The 19966-nt window shown below is 38.0% G+C and overlaps 1 protein-coding gene across 1 annotated transcript in view; it reads right to left on the bottom strand.

Annotated features, from left to right (window-relative positions):
- Positions 1–19692, bottom strand: part of ank2b (ankyrin 2b, neuronal) — a 91449-nt gene extending 71757 nt beyond the window's left edge. Inside the window, 6 exon segments of the mRNA XM_040140906.1 lie at positions 1054–1239; positions 2444–2542; positions 2764–2862; positions 7441–7539; positions 15266–15367; positions 19440–19692. Of these exon segments, the coding sequence (XP_039996840.1) occupies positions 1054–1239; positions 2444–2542; positions 2764–2862; positions 7441–7539; positions 15266–15367; positions 19440–19583 (729 nt within the window). The 5' untranslated portion in view covers positions 19584–19692.
- Positions 19693–19966: the final 274 nt, after the last annotated feature.

Genomic DNA, 19966 nt, shown 5'->3' with positions numbered 1-19966 from the left:
CCTCATAGGTCGAAATATGACTTGCAATGAATTTACAATGTTGAAAAGAAAATGTTGAGTAAAGCTGTACTAATCTGGCTCTGACTTGTCAAAAAAGACCTATGTATGCAATGACATGAAAAAATGCTGGCATATAAAGAAATGTCATATTAATCTGAGTCCAGTCTACTTCTGAGGCCTGGTATTTCTGTTCTATCCAAATCCTGATGAAGCAAACAAAAGATTCCCAGTCAGATGTCTAGTACAAAATGAGTAACAACATTCAAACTGAGGGAAAACGATTTGTCTCTATGAGTAGATATGTTGTCATATATGGGGCCAGAAACTTCTTACCACAGATGGCAACCTTAACAATTCAGAGAGAAAAATCTTTACTTTACATAGAAATGTCAACACTGTGGTTATAACTATCATAACCATGGGTAGAAATGTTTTCTCACACATTATATTTGTGAAAAGAAATCAAGACCCTGGGCAGGCTGGAACATCATCGCTATGGGCTGACAGATCATCATGGTGAGTAGAAACCTCGTCTTCAGCTCAGCCCACACATGGAGATGTCCACACCATTGTACTGTAACATCACCTTCTATGTAACTGTTTGTTGCCAGCTTTCCACCGACTCGCCTACTTTGCATAATGAGCAAGAAAAACGAGACCCTGTTATTATGAGGATATGCTGTAATGAGAACAGCATGATCAGATTGTTGAACAATAAGATAATTTATCCAGATACGGATCACGTTTTAATAGATGTAAATAAGATATTTCCATTCAAAAATTCTTATAGGACCATTGGGTGAACCCCAGTGTTAGCAAGCCAAAACCACTAAAACCAAGAAAGCTTGACTGGTTTTCAAGACTTTACCTTCTTCATTCTGTACCTCAAATTTCACCAGATGCTATTCAGCCAAATGCAGTAGAGCAACAGAAACTCCTTCATTTAGCTTCAAAAAACTCAGTATGGACACACTGGCACAAACACGTAGCACCACATTAGCTTGACTTCCACACATGCCAGCCCTTCCGAGTCAAACAGTGCTATGGGCATACCTTTGACTGGACATCAGCGTTGTGGTCGTTCTGGAGGAGCAGGGCGGCTGACTTGGTGTCGTCCTTGCGTGCAGCAATGTGCAACGCAGGCAGACGGACCTTCCCTTTAGTATCGTTCTCCAGTAAGATAGATACCACCTGGTTGTGGCCCTGCTGGAGGGCGATGGCCAGGGGCGTGAAACCATCCTTGAAAAGGGAAGACAGGGAAGAGGAGGTTGAGGAGAAGAAAGGTTAAGAGGATTAGTGACGTCTCATTTTCAAGAAAACCTTAATTTGGAAATGTTCTGTAAAATCTCCTAAGCAGTATCTCCAAACGTCTGACCTGTTTTGGATGAGAGACATCTAATATGTGCTTATACAGTAAATTCTCAAATAAAGCGGGTATTCAAATAATGGGCATATGTCGAACAATTGCAAGAACAAATAAATTCACTAATTAATGCTGGGTAAAAAACAATGAGGAGGGGTGGAATTACCTGTAGTACAACAGCTGATATGGTAGATTCAGTTTAATGTACATTTCCACAGCAGTGAGTTCATCAGTACAACAGTCGTGTCATATTCACCATACTGCTGCTCTGGGTTTCTCTTTTTAACAGAAATACTCCTTCATTCAATAGTTATACCAATTGCTTTTACTTTACTGTTTTGTTTTGTTTTTTTGCTCGCTGTTGCGCTACCGTCCAAGGAACTCAACACTTACTACATATGTTTCAAATTAAAAACCCATCTGTTGACTTTACCCACTTATGGTCAAAAAATGCTCTTTTAGCCATGCTAGCAGCGGGGCTCTAGGAATGTCACTGTTCACTGTCGGTCCACCACTTTAGTGCAGACTTAAATGTCTTGACAAACACTGGATGGATTGCCATTAAATTTGTACAGACTTTAATGGTCCCCAGAAGATGCTAATAAGTTTGGTGACCCCTTGACTTTTCATCTAGTGCAGCCAGCAGGTCAGTGGAGGTATTTTCCAATTATCCAGTTATATATAAATAATATAAAAGATCATAATTTTTAGACATGCTAGTGGCAGGGCTTTAGGGACAGCAATGTTGGCCATTTGGCGACACCACATTGTGTGTCCTGACAAATAATGGATGGATTGCCATGAAATTTGGTACTGAGATTCATGTCCACAGAGGATGAATCCTAATGACTTTGGAGATCCCTTGAATTTTCCTCAAGTCAAAATTTTCATTTGTCAGATGCTTTGATTTATGACCAAATTATAATGATATGACTGCAAAGTAATGACAATCACATAAGCCTCATATCTACTTTGTGTTCATTGCTAATTAATTAATGATTTGCCAGCGATACAGTATAATGTATGTATGATTCCATCGTACAGTCTGATGAAGTCATCTTAAAAACACAGTCCTCTCACCTCTGTAGCAGTGCTCTGGTTGCCTCCATTCTCGAGAAGGTATCGCACCACATCTAGGTGATTCTCCTGAGCAGCCATGTACAAAGGAGTGAATCCATTCTACAGGACACAGGCAAGTAAACAAGGTTAATGAACAAACTACTGGCCGTGAAAAAAAATCTTAAACACCCAATCATCATCAACAGTAAACACATCCTAAAATAAAACCATGGCCCTCTAACATGATATTAATGCTGAATAATCCAAGAGGTGCCATTGTCAATGACTTTTAAGAGGATGACAGCATTAAACATCTCCAGCAGCAGAATACTGAGGCTCACCTGAGACTGTGCGTTGATGTCAGCTCCCCGTTTGACCAGGATCTTCACTACTTCAGCCTGACCAGCTAGAGAGGAAATGTGAAGTGCTGTATTTCCTTTCTAGATTAACAGAAAACATAAAAGAAAAATTTGAACAAGGACTGATTTCTAAAATAATGATGACAATACAAGCGCCACACGTCATATTAGCATCTTTCATTATGACCTAACCTTATTAAGAGATTTATATCTGTGAGTTTTAAACAGTCAAGCTGTACAGTGAAGTCATGCAATAGTGAATAACGGAGCACTGATGAGTCACAGACTTCTTTTTTAGGAAAGTAAACGCTAATCAATCTGTCACCAATCTACATTTGTGGCTGACAGTAGAATATCAAATTAGTCCACATAGAATAATGTTTTTTTTCTCCAGTTATTATTCACAATGCAACCGTTTTGTGAAGAATAAGAATAAGCAGTTAACAGGCCATAAATACTGTATATCGTGATACTGTGTTTACTACAAGGAAAGAGCTGAACTCATACCTCTGAATGCAGTCGCAGTGAGACCTCCGTGTACTAATTGTATATATATATGCATATAGTTTTGGGGTTATTTGTATTTAAGTATCAAGTATGGATAACAAATAACCAAACTGACACAATGGTTTATTTAATCGAACAACTATTACTACTAACTATTAAATTTTCCCTTATGATCCCTCTGTCACAAAAACACACACTATATGATACAGTGTCACAAATACAGTGTGAATTCTGTGTGTTCTTGTACCTGTGCTTCACTAAAGCCAAGTACTCGTGTGAGTGATGTTGTTAGCACTCATACATAGCATCACATATTTGACCTCTTTGGAAACTTTGGGACACAGCCAGGAGACCTTCCTAATTTAGACATAAAGCTCAGCTGTTTTTGAACAATATTTGACTACACAAACTCCGTATGGAAGGACCTACTAAACAATCTATATGATTGAAGAGGACAGTGTGTGGCTACGATTCTCAGTGATGTCAACAATTAAGGCCTTGGAGTATTTTATTCTCAATAAGTCATGTGAGTGTATCATAATCTGAACTATATTGTTCTCTATATCTCAGTAACCTCAACTTTATCTTTCCTTTGAAATGTACCATGATGCACCAACATCCACAGCTCAAAGTAACAATGACCTTACTTTACTCTTAACAGTGACATTATTCAGTGTCAAGTGAAGGGTTTTTTCACTCATTTCTACTGAAAAAGTTCAGGATGTACAGCAGTGGTGGAAAAAATATTCAGATCCTTTACTTAAGTAACAAGAGTAGGTCAAAACTTAGTATGTGGCTGGACCGCCCTTTATCTGTTTGCTTCTCTCCTACTATCTTTCCTCACATATACAGTTATTTAATTCATCTGAATTTCCAATCATTTACATGTTTTTCTGTTCCTGTTGTCAGACAACAGAACAAGTATGAAATAAGGACTGAAACGCGGCCCATTAAGACCACATGTTAACCAGCAGTCATTTTGAAGCCACTTCCAAGCTGCTGCTCTGCACTGCTAAAATCAGGATTTTATAACTGTGATGTCGTCTGACAAAATCCCCATACAATCACATACACCCAATGATTTCCACTCTATTTATTGTTAAATGATCAGTCAGAGAGAAAGTTAGAAGCTTATTCACATCTGTGTCAGCTGCCGTCTGGTCAATTGAATGAGAGGTGTGCCTGCAGAGAGAACGCCCAACCTCATGCTCTTGGGGATATACTGGTAACTATTATCTACAGAAAGTAGCTAAGATTTGTCCAAAAAGTAACTACTTTTGTCACTAGGTGCTTTTGTGAAGAAAAGTCGCTAAACAGGTCTGAAAAGTCAGTAAATCTAGCAACAAAAGCACTTAGTTGGCAACACTGTCTGTAAACAACCCCTGATGATATATTAGAAGCTGTTTGTGCCAGTTCATTTTTAAAGAGTAACGGCCAATGATGTAACTTCAGCACTTAGTCACGCGGTGCTCGGCTGACCAGTGGTCTAACTGTATCACTCAGTCAGTCAGTCAGTCAGTCAGTCAGTCACAGATGTTTATAGGACCTGTCCCTGTTGCAGTCCAGCCAAAAATACAACAATGTGAAAATACTCAATTACACGTAAAAGTCCTGCATTTAAAATCCTACTCAAGTAAAAGTAGTAAGTATTATCAGCTAAATTTACTTAAAAGAATTAATAGTAAAAAGTAATCTAATCTGCAGAAAAATGTCACCTGTGACTCATAAAATAAGTTACATTATTAGTGATGATGCCTCAACGTATTTTAGCTGCTTGAGGTGGAACTAGTTTTAACTACTACTCTAACTACTACTATTTTTACATAATTATTTTAACATTTACTGAAACAAAACAACTTGAAAAGTTTGTATGTCTTTTTGGTGGGAGAGCTGAAACATGACAAGGAGCCCCAAATAGACAATGATTTTATGAGGTCTGAAAAGTAACTAGTGACTATATCTGATGGGTTACAAATAAAGGACAAACCAACATAAAATGTCCTATAAAGTGTGGTGGATTAAAAAACGTTCAGTTTCTGTGTTTGCAGAACTAAATTTTTAAAATGATGAAATATGCTAACCCATTAACCCAGATACATTAGGTAAGGTAAATGATACCTCTGCAGTTGCTTAACTGCAGTGTGGTATATGTAGTTGCATGTTGGAGCGACACCAACAAAGGTCACAGCACTGGAGCACCCTACTCAGTAATGACTCTGGGCCTTATCTAATTGCAGGAGTTGGAATGATCAGCATTGCTTAACCATCAATCCTCTATGTTTACTACTCCACTATCCATATCACTTTCCTTTAGTGCTCCACTTTCAGCTCAGCTGTATTCTTACACGTTATCTGTAGAAGCTTGTTTTTCTCAATTATGTCAATCCTAAACTTGGAACCGATCTTCTCAAAAAGGAGGTCATGCTGCCGTCAGCCTACACAATTATTTCCAAATACTGTCAATGGTTTTTTTTCCAAAATTACCACCAAAAACTCAATTATGTGTTACTTTGTAGCTCCTACTGGCCTATATTCTATTTCTCTTTCCTTTTCTGTAGCACTCACTCTTACATGATTGTTTGGTGGCCAAAGAAACATTGTAATGGCACATACCATTGCAGCCATCATAAATCACTGTGGATAAGATCAAGAGCTAAATCTTTACAATGTAAATACAATGATTAAACAAATTCAGAACACCTATACTGAATGATCTCGGAGCTACAGAGACTAATTGTCTGTCAGGTGTCAGGTGTCAGCTGAAGGTGTTAGACTCTCACAGGAAAGTTTAATGGTCATGGAGCTGTAGGTGAAGGCTGGTTAGATATCATGTGTCACTTCTGACATAGTAACCACAAAGTGTGAGGACAGAAAATATGCAGCTGAGGCCTGGTACAAGCAGTCTTATTCACCACAATCATTAGATGTTGTGACATATTATGAGTTAATTCTATTTTCTGAAATTTCTATTTCTGAAAGCATGTTTAAAGAGCTCATTTGAAAAAATACATTTGTATTTTCCTGTCAAATGGTTAAAATTTAATTTAAGTATTTTTTTTACCTGTACTTAATGTTACACAACTTTATGCTTTACTGTTGACTGTTTATTGCACACCCTTGCTTTCAGAACTTTATGTTGTCTTTATAAATAGTGATCTCTGTGATGGTTTCTAATCAGTAAAGGCCTGGTCACACTAGCATTTAAATCAGTAATAGTTAAGAGCAAAATCAATTCATTTCCATGAAATCATCACTGTCTGTGCATCTGCTTTGTGCTGTGCAAATCTTTTGCACCCTTGACCAACAGAAAACCCTTCTGACCATGCTGACATATGTGGGACTGGAGAACTGGGTGAGGGTTAGAGTCCAGAACAGAAGAAGGTATCATTATTAGCTGTGGTTCACCATCCACTTTTATATAACTCTGCTCTGCTGGAATATAAAAAACAAAATAAGTTTATTTTGCTTACTGATGAGAAACAATAGTGTAAACTGTGTTAAACTGTGTTAACTTATTGTTCCGTTCACGAGTGAGTTAGCTAGCCTGCTAAATGACAGTTAACTACGCAGCTAGCTAGAGCTATTGGCTATGTCCAAAATACTCCCTTGCTCACTCATTTAATATAATAAATTTAACAGACACTCAATAGTTTGCTCTAGCCGTGAGCAGTATATTAAGACTTCGGACACTTGGGTCATCATCACCTTGTAGCATCACTGACAGGTCACACAGCTATAATTTTTGCATATATCAAATGGGATGCAGAAGGTAGTGTACATGCCATGGACACTACTTAGAATTCGGAGACTTAAATAAAATGACAGAGTGTAACTATAGTTACAACTATAGTAGCAACCAGGGAGTGAATTCAGACACAGCTGTGACTGACTAGGTTTAGCATGTAACTGGCTGGCTAGCAAGCTATTAACACCACCTTTTTTGCGAGGATGTGTGAATGAACCTTGCTTTGTCCCTTCCAGGTGTGACAAGGCCTTTAGAGTGAGGATATTACCAGAAAATGTTAAATGGATGTCAAAAAGTGAGTGACAGATATTTGTAAATTGCAGTATCATTGACCCTCCAGTTAGTACAGCTAACCCCAGATTTTACAAAATCTTTCCAGGAACTAAAGATTAGGTGCTATATCTTACCTTTGTGGCTGAATCCACTGCCGCACCTCTGTCCAGCAGTTCCTGGACCAGATCCACATGGCCCTCCTTGGCTGCCAGGTGCAGTGCATTAAGACCATTCTGGAAAAATATGAGGGAGGAAAGGTTGACTCCAACAAGAAGGGACCAAACAACAAAGTATAAAGACAGATCCAACTAGGGTTTACCTCCCTCTCCAGGTCCATAACTTTCACAGCCTGCTTTTCTTTCTCTATTTCCATCTTTTGATCATAGGAGCGACTGTCCTTCACTCTTACATGTGGAGCTACAGACTGAAATATCATAAGCTGGCTATAAAGTTGGGTCAGATGTTGGTCAGGTTATGCTGTTTTGGAGCAGAGTCAGTCCTGGGAATGAAGTTATAAATAGTTGTGTGCGTTTGTGTGTTTGTGTGTGTGTGTGTGTGTGTGTGTGTGTGTGTGTGTGTGTGTGTGTGTGTGTGTGTGTGTAGGTCAAACAAACATACAGTTGTTTTCCACTCTAAGGTGCTGTGCTCGTCACTCAACTATTACTGTCTTGGTATTGATCTGTGATGACTTAAACAATAAATAAATATGGAAGATTCATTCTGAAATAGAGATGTTTGAAGTTTCAAGTTGTAAATCAACCATGACCTCTATTAATATCTGTGGCAGGGAGTAGGTGGCTGGGGCTTGCTCTGCTGAGAGACAAGAAGCTTGAAAACTTAGAGACTGCAACAAAAATGTAAGTGTCTGGGAGTTTTTCTAAAATCAGATGACTGAAAAACAGTTTACAAGGGGTTTATGGGAGAGGGATGGACATTTCAGCTTACTTTTGGCCTGAATAATAAATGAAATAAACATTACAATATTTTAATGCAAAGTTTTGTTTTTTGCCACGTGGGGGCACCGAAAAAGCTGAAAACACAACATTTAACATATATATCACCATATTAGATTCTTAGTGCCCCTTTAATAGTAGAATAAAACTGAATAAATAGATTTAACAGTGTTGCCCCATTTACAGCCTCCCCATTTTCCTACATGCCTTTGAGTAGTTGAATGGAGGTGAATGTGGGGTTAGTGGTCCCCCTAGTTTCCCCCTCTCCTCCTCCAAGTGACCCACCACCAATTCAACAACCGAGCATCCGAGCACTACGCTGCAGTTTAAAAAGAGCAGCTGAGTCGATAATTAATTTCCTCCCTAACTGCCAGACTAACCCTCATCACAGAGCCCCCTGAGGCCATGATCCCACTCGACTAGTATAGGGTCTCTACAGAGGCACCCTGTGGGATCCCAAAGAAACTGAATGCTTGTTCTAGAATCATCTGACTGGGGAAGAGTTTTCATTTCCTTGAAGTATTCCATAGTTGGCAGGAGTCATCTGTTCAGCAGCATAGCAGAATATATATTCCAGCTAAATCCTTCTCCTTTTGGATCAGGTGACATATTCATACGCCTGCCTGCTCTCAGCTGGCCTTATATCACCCATCACTTAGCCACTGTGTTGGTACAACTACTGCATTTAAAATACTAGTTCAAAGAACAGAACAGTGAACACTTTATTGTGTTTACTGAAGGTGCCCTGTGGTTTGGGTTTTTTATTTTAAATGGAAAGGTAAACCAAGGCTTTACAGTATGTCTATTTTGCATGGAAAAGTTATATATCCTACTGTATTCTGAACTTTGACATTTGTGGTGTTTTTTTAATGTGTTTTTGCAGCCAAGAATCCCTATGAATTACATTCAAGTTAGACGATTATGCACCTCAAGATTTACGTCCAATGCCAATGGTCACTGCCCATCCAAGAAATAGTCTGTTCTTTATGTGCTGAAGTGGAAAGTATGGGTGTGAAGACCTGGGTGTTGGATGGGCATGTAGCATGTCTGCCCCTAACCCTAACCTTCGCAGTAACCACAGCCTTTTCCTAATCATAATCATACCTTAACCATAGTTTATTTGCTATAATCACACTTTTTGACCAGCCATAACTCTTGTGTAGTTGACATGCACAGCTGTTGTAGAAAGAAATAATGTAATGGTAAAAAAAAAAAACTGTTCTTGAAAACTATCCTGGTTTCTGCAGAATCCACCAATCCTGACGTCCTAGTTGGGCAATGGGGTTGGTTTTTTTAAATAAGCTAGGCAATATCACGATTTTCACTTTGCTCAGTGTGGTCTATCAAGACCCAGTTAGCATTTCCTTGAGACAGACATCAGGCTATGTAATACATTGTTTGCAGTTATCTCCAGACATCAGCATGAAACTTACACCTGACTGGACAAACAGACCAATCACTGGTTGGTTACTGCTTCTGCATTTTAAGATGGATGAGCCTGGCAACTACCCTGGGAATTTTGTCAAGTTTCTCCTAAACTATACACCAAAATCATCACTTGATAAATTTAATGGTAAGAAATATAACTGCCGATTTTTAACACCTTGATTATAGAGTTGCTGCAAATCATATCATCCAAACACTGGTCATAATTCTCTGACTGATCCGGCATACATCTGGTTGAGCGTAGATCATTCTATGTGGATGTTTCATAGACTTTAATCTCAATAAGCTGTGGTCTGGTTTTTTGGGATGCAGTAATAGATTTTAAAATATTCTTGCTTAGTGTTGGAACTTGATAGCCTGGTTTCATACTTCAGACAAATCAGTCTTCTTCAGTGATTCAAATAGTTCTGGTTTTGTGCATACTGATGGCTTTTACTTGTAGCAGGGACTGAAAATTGGGCCATTATCCTTCTACATAGTTTTCTAGCTACCTAGCTACTTTAGTTTAAAAAAAATGCCAGAAGAAGGGCCACAAAAATGATGATTATCTGGGAACCCAAAACATAAAGATAATACCTTATTAAAAACCAAGCAAAGAAAAAGTAGTTTACCTATGGAACAAGAGGGGAGAACATAACTCTAACCCCCCATTCCTTTGTGTCTGTTAAACACAATTCTTCATCTCAGAACAAGCTTCAAAAAGTCTGTTTGAAGTAGCACCTGTCACTGTTCTCCCATAAAACGCTAGACAGCAATTTTTCACCTGTGACTATCAGACTGAAAAGATGAACGAGTTCCTATGTCTTTTGTCCCAGAGGACAATACGGGAAGTTCGATGAAGAAAGTTACTTATTCAACTCCATATTCTCTCCATGCAGTCATGGAGGGACATTTTTATCACCCTTATATAGAACATCTATATGAACATCTATAATATGTTTTGATAATCTTTAATATGGAGCATAAGTGGCTGTCACTTTTAAACGCACAACCTGCCATAACCCTAAGGGCCCTATTTATCTATGTGCACCTCCTTGACCGGCCCTCCTTTGACCTTCAGGAACCCACTAAACCCATTATTATGCACCATACCCTGTCCACCCACTCCTCCATCCATAATATCTGTTACCTCATTCTGTCAGCACCTGTTCGACCTGTAATTTTAGTGCAATGCAAATGTAATGTGGTGAAAATTTACTTAAGCACTGGTGGAGTTGTGTCGGGGAGCAACGCGGATATAGCCTAAGCAGATTAAATACAGCTCATCAGCGCAGTGCTACTGAACTATAATCAGCATCAGAGTACAGTAAAACACTCATGCCCATTAGTCACTCCAGGAAAGTTCAATGTCTGTCTTACAAGATTTTTTAAGGAAATGGTAAAGATTCATTTAGCATGCTACTGAATAATATTTTCTGCACAGAATTTACAGTTGAACAAATAATCATATACAGATGTACAGTTATTATTTTGCTTTTGATCTAAACCTGGTCTTCCTTAGTTAATCAGGTACCTTTTTTTAATTCATGGAAAATCCAGTAATATAGGTCTCTTGGCTAGCTGGCTACACCCTTGAACCATTAGCGTGCCTACAGTTGCTATTAATACATTATTAACAAGAGAAGTAATTACTTTATGTACTTGTTTACTTGTGATCTTAGGTTTGACCTCCTTTATTGATTAGCTGCCTTCCTTTAATTCATGTAAAAGCCATTATCATGAGTTTCTCAGCTCACTGGCTAAGACCTGGAGCCATTAGCCTAGCTAAAACACAGTAGCACTAGCTAAAAGTATGTTGTAGGCTTATGGTTAAGATTTATGGTCAATATCGGATTTTCTCTGCCACTTGGAGGCAGAGAAACAGACAAAGCAAACAACTGCCCAGTTAAACATTCAAAAAATGGAGAAACATTAGCATTCATGTGAAGTCAAATTTTTGTCCTCCTGATGAATGGTAGTCCAATAGTCACTCTCCTTTGAGCTCTGTTTCGGTTTCCACCAACTGCTGAAAAAAAAAATATCTGTCTCTTTAGCTGCTAAATGCTCCACCATGTTCCATGTTGCACCATGAGGTTTCATTTTGTACAACAACATTACCAACATATACCAACACATACAGTAGCATACTCGGAGATTTTGGCCTCTGACTATTGACAATAAAGCTTAAAGGTAAAGAGTCAGTCCAAAAAAAATAACTGCTTACAGCTAGTTTGAGATATTATTATAGCAGTGACACAGGCAAGTCCCCTGGGTACAACAAAGCATTTACCGCTGACTAGTCAGGTCAGTACTAGTACTCCATTACTGTAATGGAGTTGTTTAGGTCCCATGGCTGTCTACTTGTGTGGCTGTAAGTTTTGACTGATGTTATGTTTTTTTTGTGTCAAGGTGAGTGTTATGTGTTTGCACATATATGTGTTTGTGTGAGACAAGAATCTCAAGGTGTTCTCACAGTCAAACATCAGTTACTCTTAAACCACCAGTCTGACATCAATCTGTCCATAAGGGGCATTTTAGTATTAAAAAAAACAAAAACTTAATTTTTCATCTTGATGGTGGGCCTACCCAACTTTTAATGTGCCCACAACAACAATGGTTATCATCATTGATCACTGAAGTCAACTCTGAAATCATGTACATGCCAGTTTTAAAACATGTGATTAATGAACATGCCATTTTTGTACATATACATCAATCCACTGATATGACAGAATATCTTTAAATGCATTCATGCAGATATAACCTTTATAGTGATATTTCCAGATGTATCAGAAAGAATCTGACTTGTTTTGACTCCTCCCTTGATGATTCTGTCATTATTGCATCTTTATTCTGTCATTTTGGTTGCAGTTTTTGTTTCTTGGGAACATGGCATATCTTATTTCATTTTTGTTAGGGCCTCGATATACTCTAAAATGAGCTAGAGCTTTCACTGATTATTTGAAATTTGAACTGTTTTTTATACATAGGAAAAAATATTCTGTCTATAGTAATGTGACAAATTCACAGTGTCTTAATGACAACTGATATAGTAACTGCATTCACTGATGCAGTTGAAATCTCTGAAAAAAGCTAGTAGGTGGACCTTGAATTTTTCTTTGTTTTCTTTGTTTTTGTTTTCCTGTCAGATTACTATTCAGAGTCAAGATACATAAATAAATAAATGTTCCTTTGGTCCAATGATACCGATAAACAAATATGCATCTTTTCACTCAGTACAAATCTTCTGGGAGAACCGAAAATCTAAAGAGAGGATAGGCCTTTAAATGTGAAATGGGAAATATTACCTATGCATGTAAATTTACATGGTAACACTGATTGATAAAACAAATATCTGCTAAGCCAGGTACTGGCCATCAGAGATCATTATCACACATACAGATACTGTCTCCCATCTGTAATAATTAGCAATAACTGGCAATGAAAACACAAACATTATGGCCCTTCAAAAATGTCACTTGTTTTGAGGGTGGAAGTTCAAGCTTGACCATGGAAACAGTAATTTGGCAAAAACAAAAAACAAACAAAGAAACAAAAAAAAAGGACAGATTTTTCTAGACCTTTCAACTCCACCTCATGGTCTTTTATTCAGTTTTATTCAGTTCTGATGGGGTTGCAAAATCTTCAAGATTCCAAGATCATGAGTAAACTCAAACTGCAGGCATAAACAATAAGAAGTAACTGGACCTTCAGTTATTATTAATGTTATTATTGTATATTATATTATTATTGTTTATATATATATATATATATACATATGTATATATGTTTTGTCAAGTCACTTGGTTGATGAAGTTGGTGAATTGAATAAAATATTACATATGTTGAGCATTAAATAGAAATAAAAGTCACTCTGTAACAACTATCTCAGCAAATTCTTAAAAACTCCTATTAACTTTTGGACATTCTACTTGACATCGGGCAGTCCTGATTGTTATTTAAATTGCTTTTTCATGTCTGCCCAGCTGAATAACACCTAATTTGCATGTTGATTTTGTTGTCATTCAAAACTTTGCTTAAAACGTACTTGTCAGGGGGATAGACACATACTTTGAGAGAAACACTTTAAATCACAGTAGCCCAAAATATCTTCAAGTGCTCAAATGATCAGGGCATATCAGGTGATACCAAAAAAGTCTCCATGCAACACAGAGCCACCAGCAAATGTTAGCTTTCAACAAATTGTGACTTTTGTTCACTGGGCTGCTACTTATTACTGTTGCCAGCGCAGGACTGTTTACATCCTATCAGCTTACAACACCCTTCTTCATCCATGGCTGGAAGGCTAATGGGCTAAGAGGAGAGTATATAATGACTAGACCTAAATAAAGAATCTCTCTCTGATCAAACAGTCCCCTACAGGAATGTAGAGCCATTTTCATAGAATAATAATACAAAATGTGTGTGTGCAGATTACAGGTGGACAACATGCGCACATTAACACTTAGAATAATACATTCTTTGGATTTTTTTTGAATGATGCTAAAGAATATATTTAAAATATGGCTTTCTTAAAGTAACATTCATGTTTGTGAACCAGTTATTTGCTAATTGTTTCACATTTGAACCCCTCTACTGATTGGTTTAAGAAGAATTAACCACACAGAATGTCCTCCATCTGTGTGCAGAATTCCAGTGGCTCAGCCAGACTTTTCTCCTGTGTTAGATTAGCACTAACACAAATGGAAATGGTCGAGCAATGACAGATTAGTATGAAGATAACTATCACTCAACACAGTGTATGCTAAATAGTTAGAAAGAACATTTGACTTACTTAACAGGTAAGTTAAAACTGCACTAAGAATTTTTTTTATAACAAAAATGGATCAAATAACTATAAGTAATGTGCTCAAAGAGAATTATCACCAACTCTGCAGTTCCCCTCAGCTCTTTTTCCATCTTTCAGTTCACTGTTTTCGTTTTACAGCCGGCAATTTTCACTCACAACACCATTTCCAACAGAAGAAGGGATCTGTTTTAACCAGAGAAGCTCTGGTAACCCCACTGTCCATTACCTGCTCGGTAGCAAACAGCAGACAGACACAGTCAGAGACCAGCTGGTGAAGTCAGTGGAGCATTGAGCAGCTAAAGAGCCAGATATTTCCCTCAGGAGCTGGTGGAGATCAAAACAGAACTAAAAGGAGTGTGAATATTGGACTTGTGAGATGGAGGCAAACATGACTTTGAATGAATGCTAACGCTCTGTCTCTGCTGGATCTGTAAACAGGCAACTGTTTGCGATATATTGTTTTAGGATATTACACATATGCTATAACAATTTTGATTGGTGGTAATATGTCCGATCTTGTGTTTTAATTTATATTTTAGCTTACTGATGTATGCTTGTTGTGAAGTCTTCCAACATGTAAGTCCCATTTTCTTTGTGTTGCTACATTGTTATTGCTGTTATTGTGTGCCCTCCGCAAGGTTTCCATTTTTTGCACACTTCCATCAAAATATACAGTATGTCATTTTTTTGTCCATATTGTACAGCCCTAATTGTGTGAGTTGGAGTGTTTTGGTGTTGTGAATGATGCATGTAATGTTATGCATCTCCTACCTGATTGCAGGTGCTAATGTCCACTCCCCCTTTCAGATATTCCAAAACCTTGTCGATGTTTCCTGCTCTTGCTGCTCGCAGGAAACTGGTGTTACTATCCGACTAGAAGAGACAGAGACGTAATACATTTTTAAAAACAATCTACATAAAATCCAAACCAAATTTACATTTAGTCACTTGCTGTCAAAAGAATAGTAATCACATAATTAAGCCACTGTGTTTGAATGAGTCAAATTTTTCTCTAAGCTATCTCTAATTTGATTGCTTTTAAATGAGAAGTGAGTTATTTTCTTGATTTTGTTGTGAAAAGCTGTTAACGTGACATAGAATCAAACACAGCCAGACTTTGACCAAACACTCTGCTATGCATTATGTCAGTACTTTTCAAGAAGAATCTTATTTGAAACAAATGCAAGAGCCTCAAAGAGATGATATGAGGATGAACAAAGTGCACAAGGTTTTTCTGAGAGCTCACCGTTTAAAATATCTGCTCTGATAAATTCCATTCATCTATCTGAAGGTGACACACAAAACTGGAACCTTAACCCAAACAAATAATTTGTAATTAACCAGGCTTGAGTGGTTCAGATCATATTTTTTGATCGAGAATATACTATTTCTCTTGGTAATTTCACCTCTAGTAAATATGACATGCTGTATGGCATCCCACAAGAATCTGTTCTTGGACCTCCTCTGTTTAATCTTTATATGCTTCTGCTTCTGGTTCTATCATCAGCAAAGAAAATAAACATAGTTATGCAGATGATACACAACCCTACAGTATTTTCCTTTAAGAATAGACTCAGGACATCGTTAGATTACCTTAGTGAGTTAACTTAGCTCAAATAAAAGTTGTTATTATTTAACAATAATAACTTCTACTGTTTTATCACTCTGCACAACTCTTGGAATTGCTTTTGTATGACACTGCACTTGATAAACAAGATCCATAGTGGCATTGAAAAGAATATCACAATAAACCATTATCTGCAAAAATTGTACATCTATAATTAGACATATACAGTATCTTTCCTAAGTGCACAAAAATATGTATGTCCCTGGTTGGGGAAGGACGTGTCCCCTGTCTGTTTTTGGATGCTGAGTGAGCTGCAGTTGGAAACAGACCAGGACTGTAAGGAGGCAGAATGATTCAGCATTTTTCTCTTGGTACCTTCATTAAAGGTAAATCGTGGCTCACATAAAGCTTTTGTTCAAACCTCCCAGCCCTCTGGTCCTCCTGTGGAAAAACATTGTGTGATGCTTATTTTTACTGCATTTAAACTGCCTTACTCCTTCCACAGGGAGGTCAGAGGTCAGATACAGATATACTGCAGCACCACACTGGAATTGATGGGGCTTCACTACCTATCAAGGTAATGGTTTGCCTAAAATTTTCATTAGCAAGCTTTTCAATAATGACAGAAATTACATCAAGGTTTGGTCCGTCTTTTCCTTTGTCACAATCTGTCACCTACAGTGTCAACCTGCCCTCATTTTCACAGAGACCCAGCACTGATAGTGTATAAAATGAGAAGTGACACTGCAGCACTGATGTCTTCTTCAGACCCATACAAATAGCCCTGGTCTGATGCTTGTGGCTGACCTGCAGTCAGCTGCTGTCTGGCTGCTGCAGAGAACTGCACTGCATCACTCACACTCACAGCCAACGGAGCTTTCTGTTTCACCGATACAATCACCTTGAAGCAACCATGCTGGTTCTGATGGTTTTACAAAGTCCATTGATTTGTATGTTTACGTTAAAGGGAGCCATTGATTTGTGCCGATGCAGTATAAGTCACGTGGAAGGACTTGAAGGGTCTGAGGCCTTGAACTGGTGGAACACAAGTCACAACTCTAAAGGGCAAAAAACACCAGCAGGTTCTTGGCACACAATATCGCAACTTGATGCGGGTCAACTGTCAGGATACAAGACTCTTGTATTTCCAGGTACTGACATGTATCAGCTCTTCAGAGAAGCAGCCGTTTTATCACATTTGCTCTCTGGTGTCAGACAACTGGTCACCTGATTGGGCTGTAATTTGGGCATTTGTGATCTTACAAGAACTTAAAATTAAACACACATGCATTTGCCAGATCAACACCATATTCTCAAATGTTTTTTTTTATATTTATTGAACTGGTATTCTATACTGTCAGTATACTGTATACTGTTATACTGTCACAGTGCAAACTTTACATGTTATATGAGAGGGAGCTTTTCAGGTTGTCCAATAATTTCCACAACTGAACTTGGAAATAAAATGGCAACACTTTATTTTACAAAGCCACAATTTCCTAATAAGGCAGTTTCCTGGGAAGAACTATTTCATCTGGTGCTAGTTAAAGTGAAAAAGTAGCAGTTTGTAGTATAAGAAGTGGTAACATATCTAACACTGTTTTTATTTTACAGTGCATTATATTACTTATATCATTATATAATGATACTATGTTACTACTACATTGCTGATCATGGTTCAATTGTATATATCCCATAGCAATTTATTAATACTGTTGAGAGTGTGAATATTAATATACTGCATATATACTATATATAATGCTATATACTTAAATAAATGTGTATGTACGGTATATATGTACTCATTATTCCCACCAATACCTTTATATAAATATACTTATGAACCTATATTTAACACATCATGGCTGCTGGAATTCTACTACAGGATTTCTTTCATTCAAATATTTGCACAATTCTCTTATCTAGTCCAACATATTTTTAGGTAAAGTATATATTGTATTCAGCTTTTTAAAGTGTCATCTCACTAATTTCTTTAACTCTTGTTCCTAAATGTCTTTAAGCAGTCTCACTCACAATAAAATGGAAAATACTACGCTGCGAAGTCCTGGAAAGACTTGTTCATGCAGCCTCATCCATGTTCTAACAGACTTAACATTGTTTTCTAGCAGCACTGCACAAAACAGCCATTTCTACAATCAAGTCGGTCTGACAATATCGTCACTTTTCCCTCAGAGCTGCAGAGTCACATTATGCAAGACCTTGCCCATCTTTCAGCAACTGGCAGGTTGCCATAGTGACACTTAGACCAACAGGACTCTCAGACAAGTGCCACTTCTGAATGTAAAACACTTAACACTGGAGAGAAAGGGAGAATTGTGGCAGCCAGCTTCCTACAGAAATTGTTTCATAACTCCTGGTTATAAGGAGCTTAGTGAGTTTGTCACTCTCTTTGATGGGGAAATGTTTTGAATGTGCAGTGCAGATCAGAAAAACTGCTCTGAAAGGCTTACAGTTACATGAAGGTCGTGTCTGGGTGAGTTGGCAATAAATAGGGACAGAAATTTAAAAAAATTAAAGGTAAATAAAGGAGCCTATTCGAGCTCGAAGGTCATTGCTTTTCCACCTCGTTCACCACTGTTAAATAAAGAACATTTCAGAATGGAGTTAGGATAAGTGAAATAAAAAATATCCCCAGTGCCAGGGACTGCTTCAGTATGTATCTATCATATGTAATTTTACCATATGTGCCCTTTCTATAAGAATCTGTCCCTGTGTATGTTCCTTCTTGTGTCTAGACAACCACATTACTTCAGGACATAATCAAACCTGCCAAGCGTGACAAAGCACAGTCCTAAAGCTCCTCTGCCAGCACATTACATCAAACATTCATTTACAAAGTCACTGCCTTCATCTGTGGAGTACAGGGAGCTGCATCAATAATGCAAAACCATCCCCTAAACCGTCCCTAACACACACTCTGTGAGAGACTAGTTCCCAGGCTGGGAGCATCCTCACCCCTCCCAGTTACCAGGGAGACCAGCAATGCCCTCTCTGCAGGTAACCATGACAATATGGCTTTCTATCTGTAAGCAGAGCTAGTGAATTAAGCAAAGAAAACATGAGAGGCATTGAGCAGCCTATTAGGGCATCAGTGTATCACTCACATGTGAGATATACCTGCTAACACATTGATTTTCTTGAGTGATACTAGCACCAACGGTGACAGTCAAAGCTACACACTTTTGGAAAACTATCATTTCAAATTTTAGGTGCTTAGGTGTTAGAATGGATCCAGATTCTGCTGATATCTTCGTTAAGAATAGTTTTGATTATAAGATTGAATAATATTACCATGGGCAACCACTCCTAGCACACATGCTAAAACAAGACAAAAAACTTAACTCAAGGTCCACTTACTGGCTTTTTCCAGAGTTTTCCAGAGCATCTCAATGAGCCCTCAACAAGCAAAGGAGTTTGCTGAGTTGTCCTGAGCCCTTTTCTGAGCACTTTTAGGACCTCTGCGCTGGCTTGAAATAAGTGTAAAAGTTCATTCTTGACCATGGGAAGAGCTGTTTGACAAAATAATTTTAACTAAAGGTCAATGAAAGCCGTGAGATGCAGTTAATAACTGTAGAAAAAGGTTGTAAACTGACCTTGAGTCAAGATTATTATGTCAAACTACTGCTTCCAAGGTCATGAATGAACGTTCATGCTTAAATCCAACAGATGCTTCCCATGACAAGCACAGGTGTAACTAATGAAAGTTGGCTCACTACGCCAAACGTGCAGCGTAGCAGAGCCCTGGAACTGGAACCACTAAATGGAAACAGCCCTCATTAGTGATATTATTTACACCTGAGCTTTTCCTGCTATGGCAAAATGTCTGCTGTAAAAAGCTTATGAGTGGTAGCTTCCATAGCAGAGTTCCCATAGCAACTTTTAGT

The sequence above is a fragment of the Xiphias gladius genome, chromosome 12 (genome assembly GCF_016859285.1).
Source record: "Xiphias gladius isolate SHS-SW01 ecotype Sanya breed wild chromosome 12, ASM1685928v1, whole genome shotgun sequence".
Lineage (NCBI taxonomy): Eukaryota > Metazoa > Chordata > Actinopteri > Istiophoriformes > Xiphiidae > Xiphias > Xiphias gladius.
Note: the sequence above shows the minus strand (reverse complement) of the source record. Positions and strands in the feature narration are given on the sequence as shown.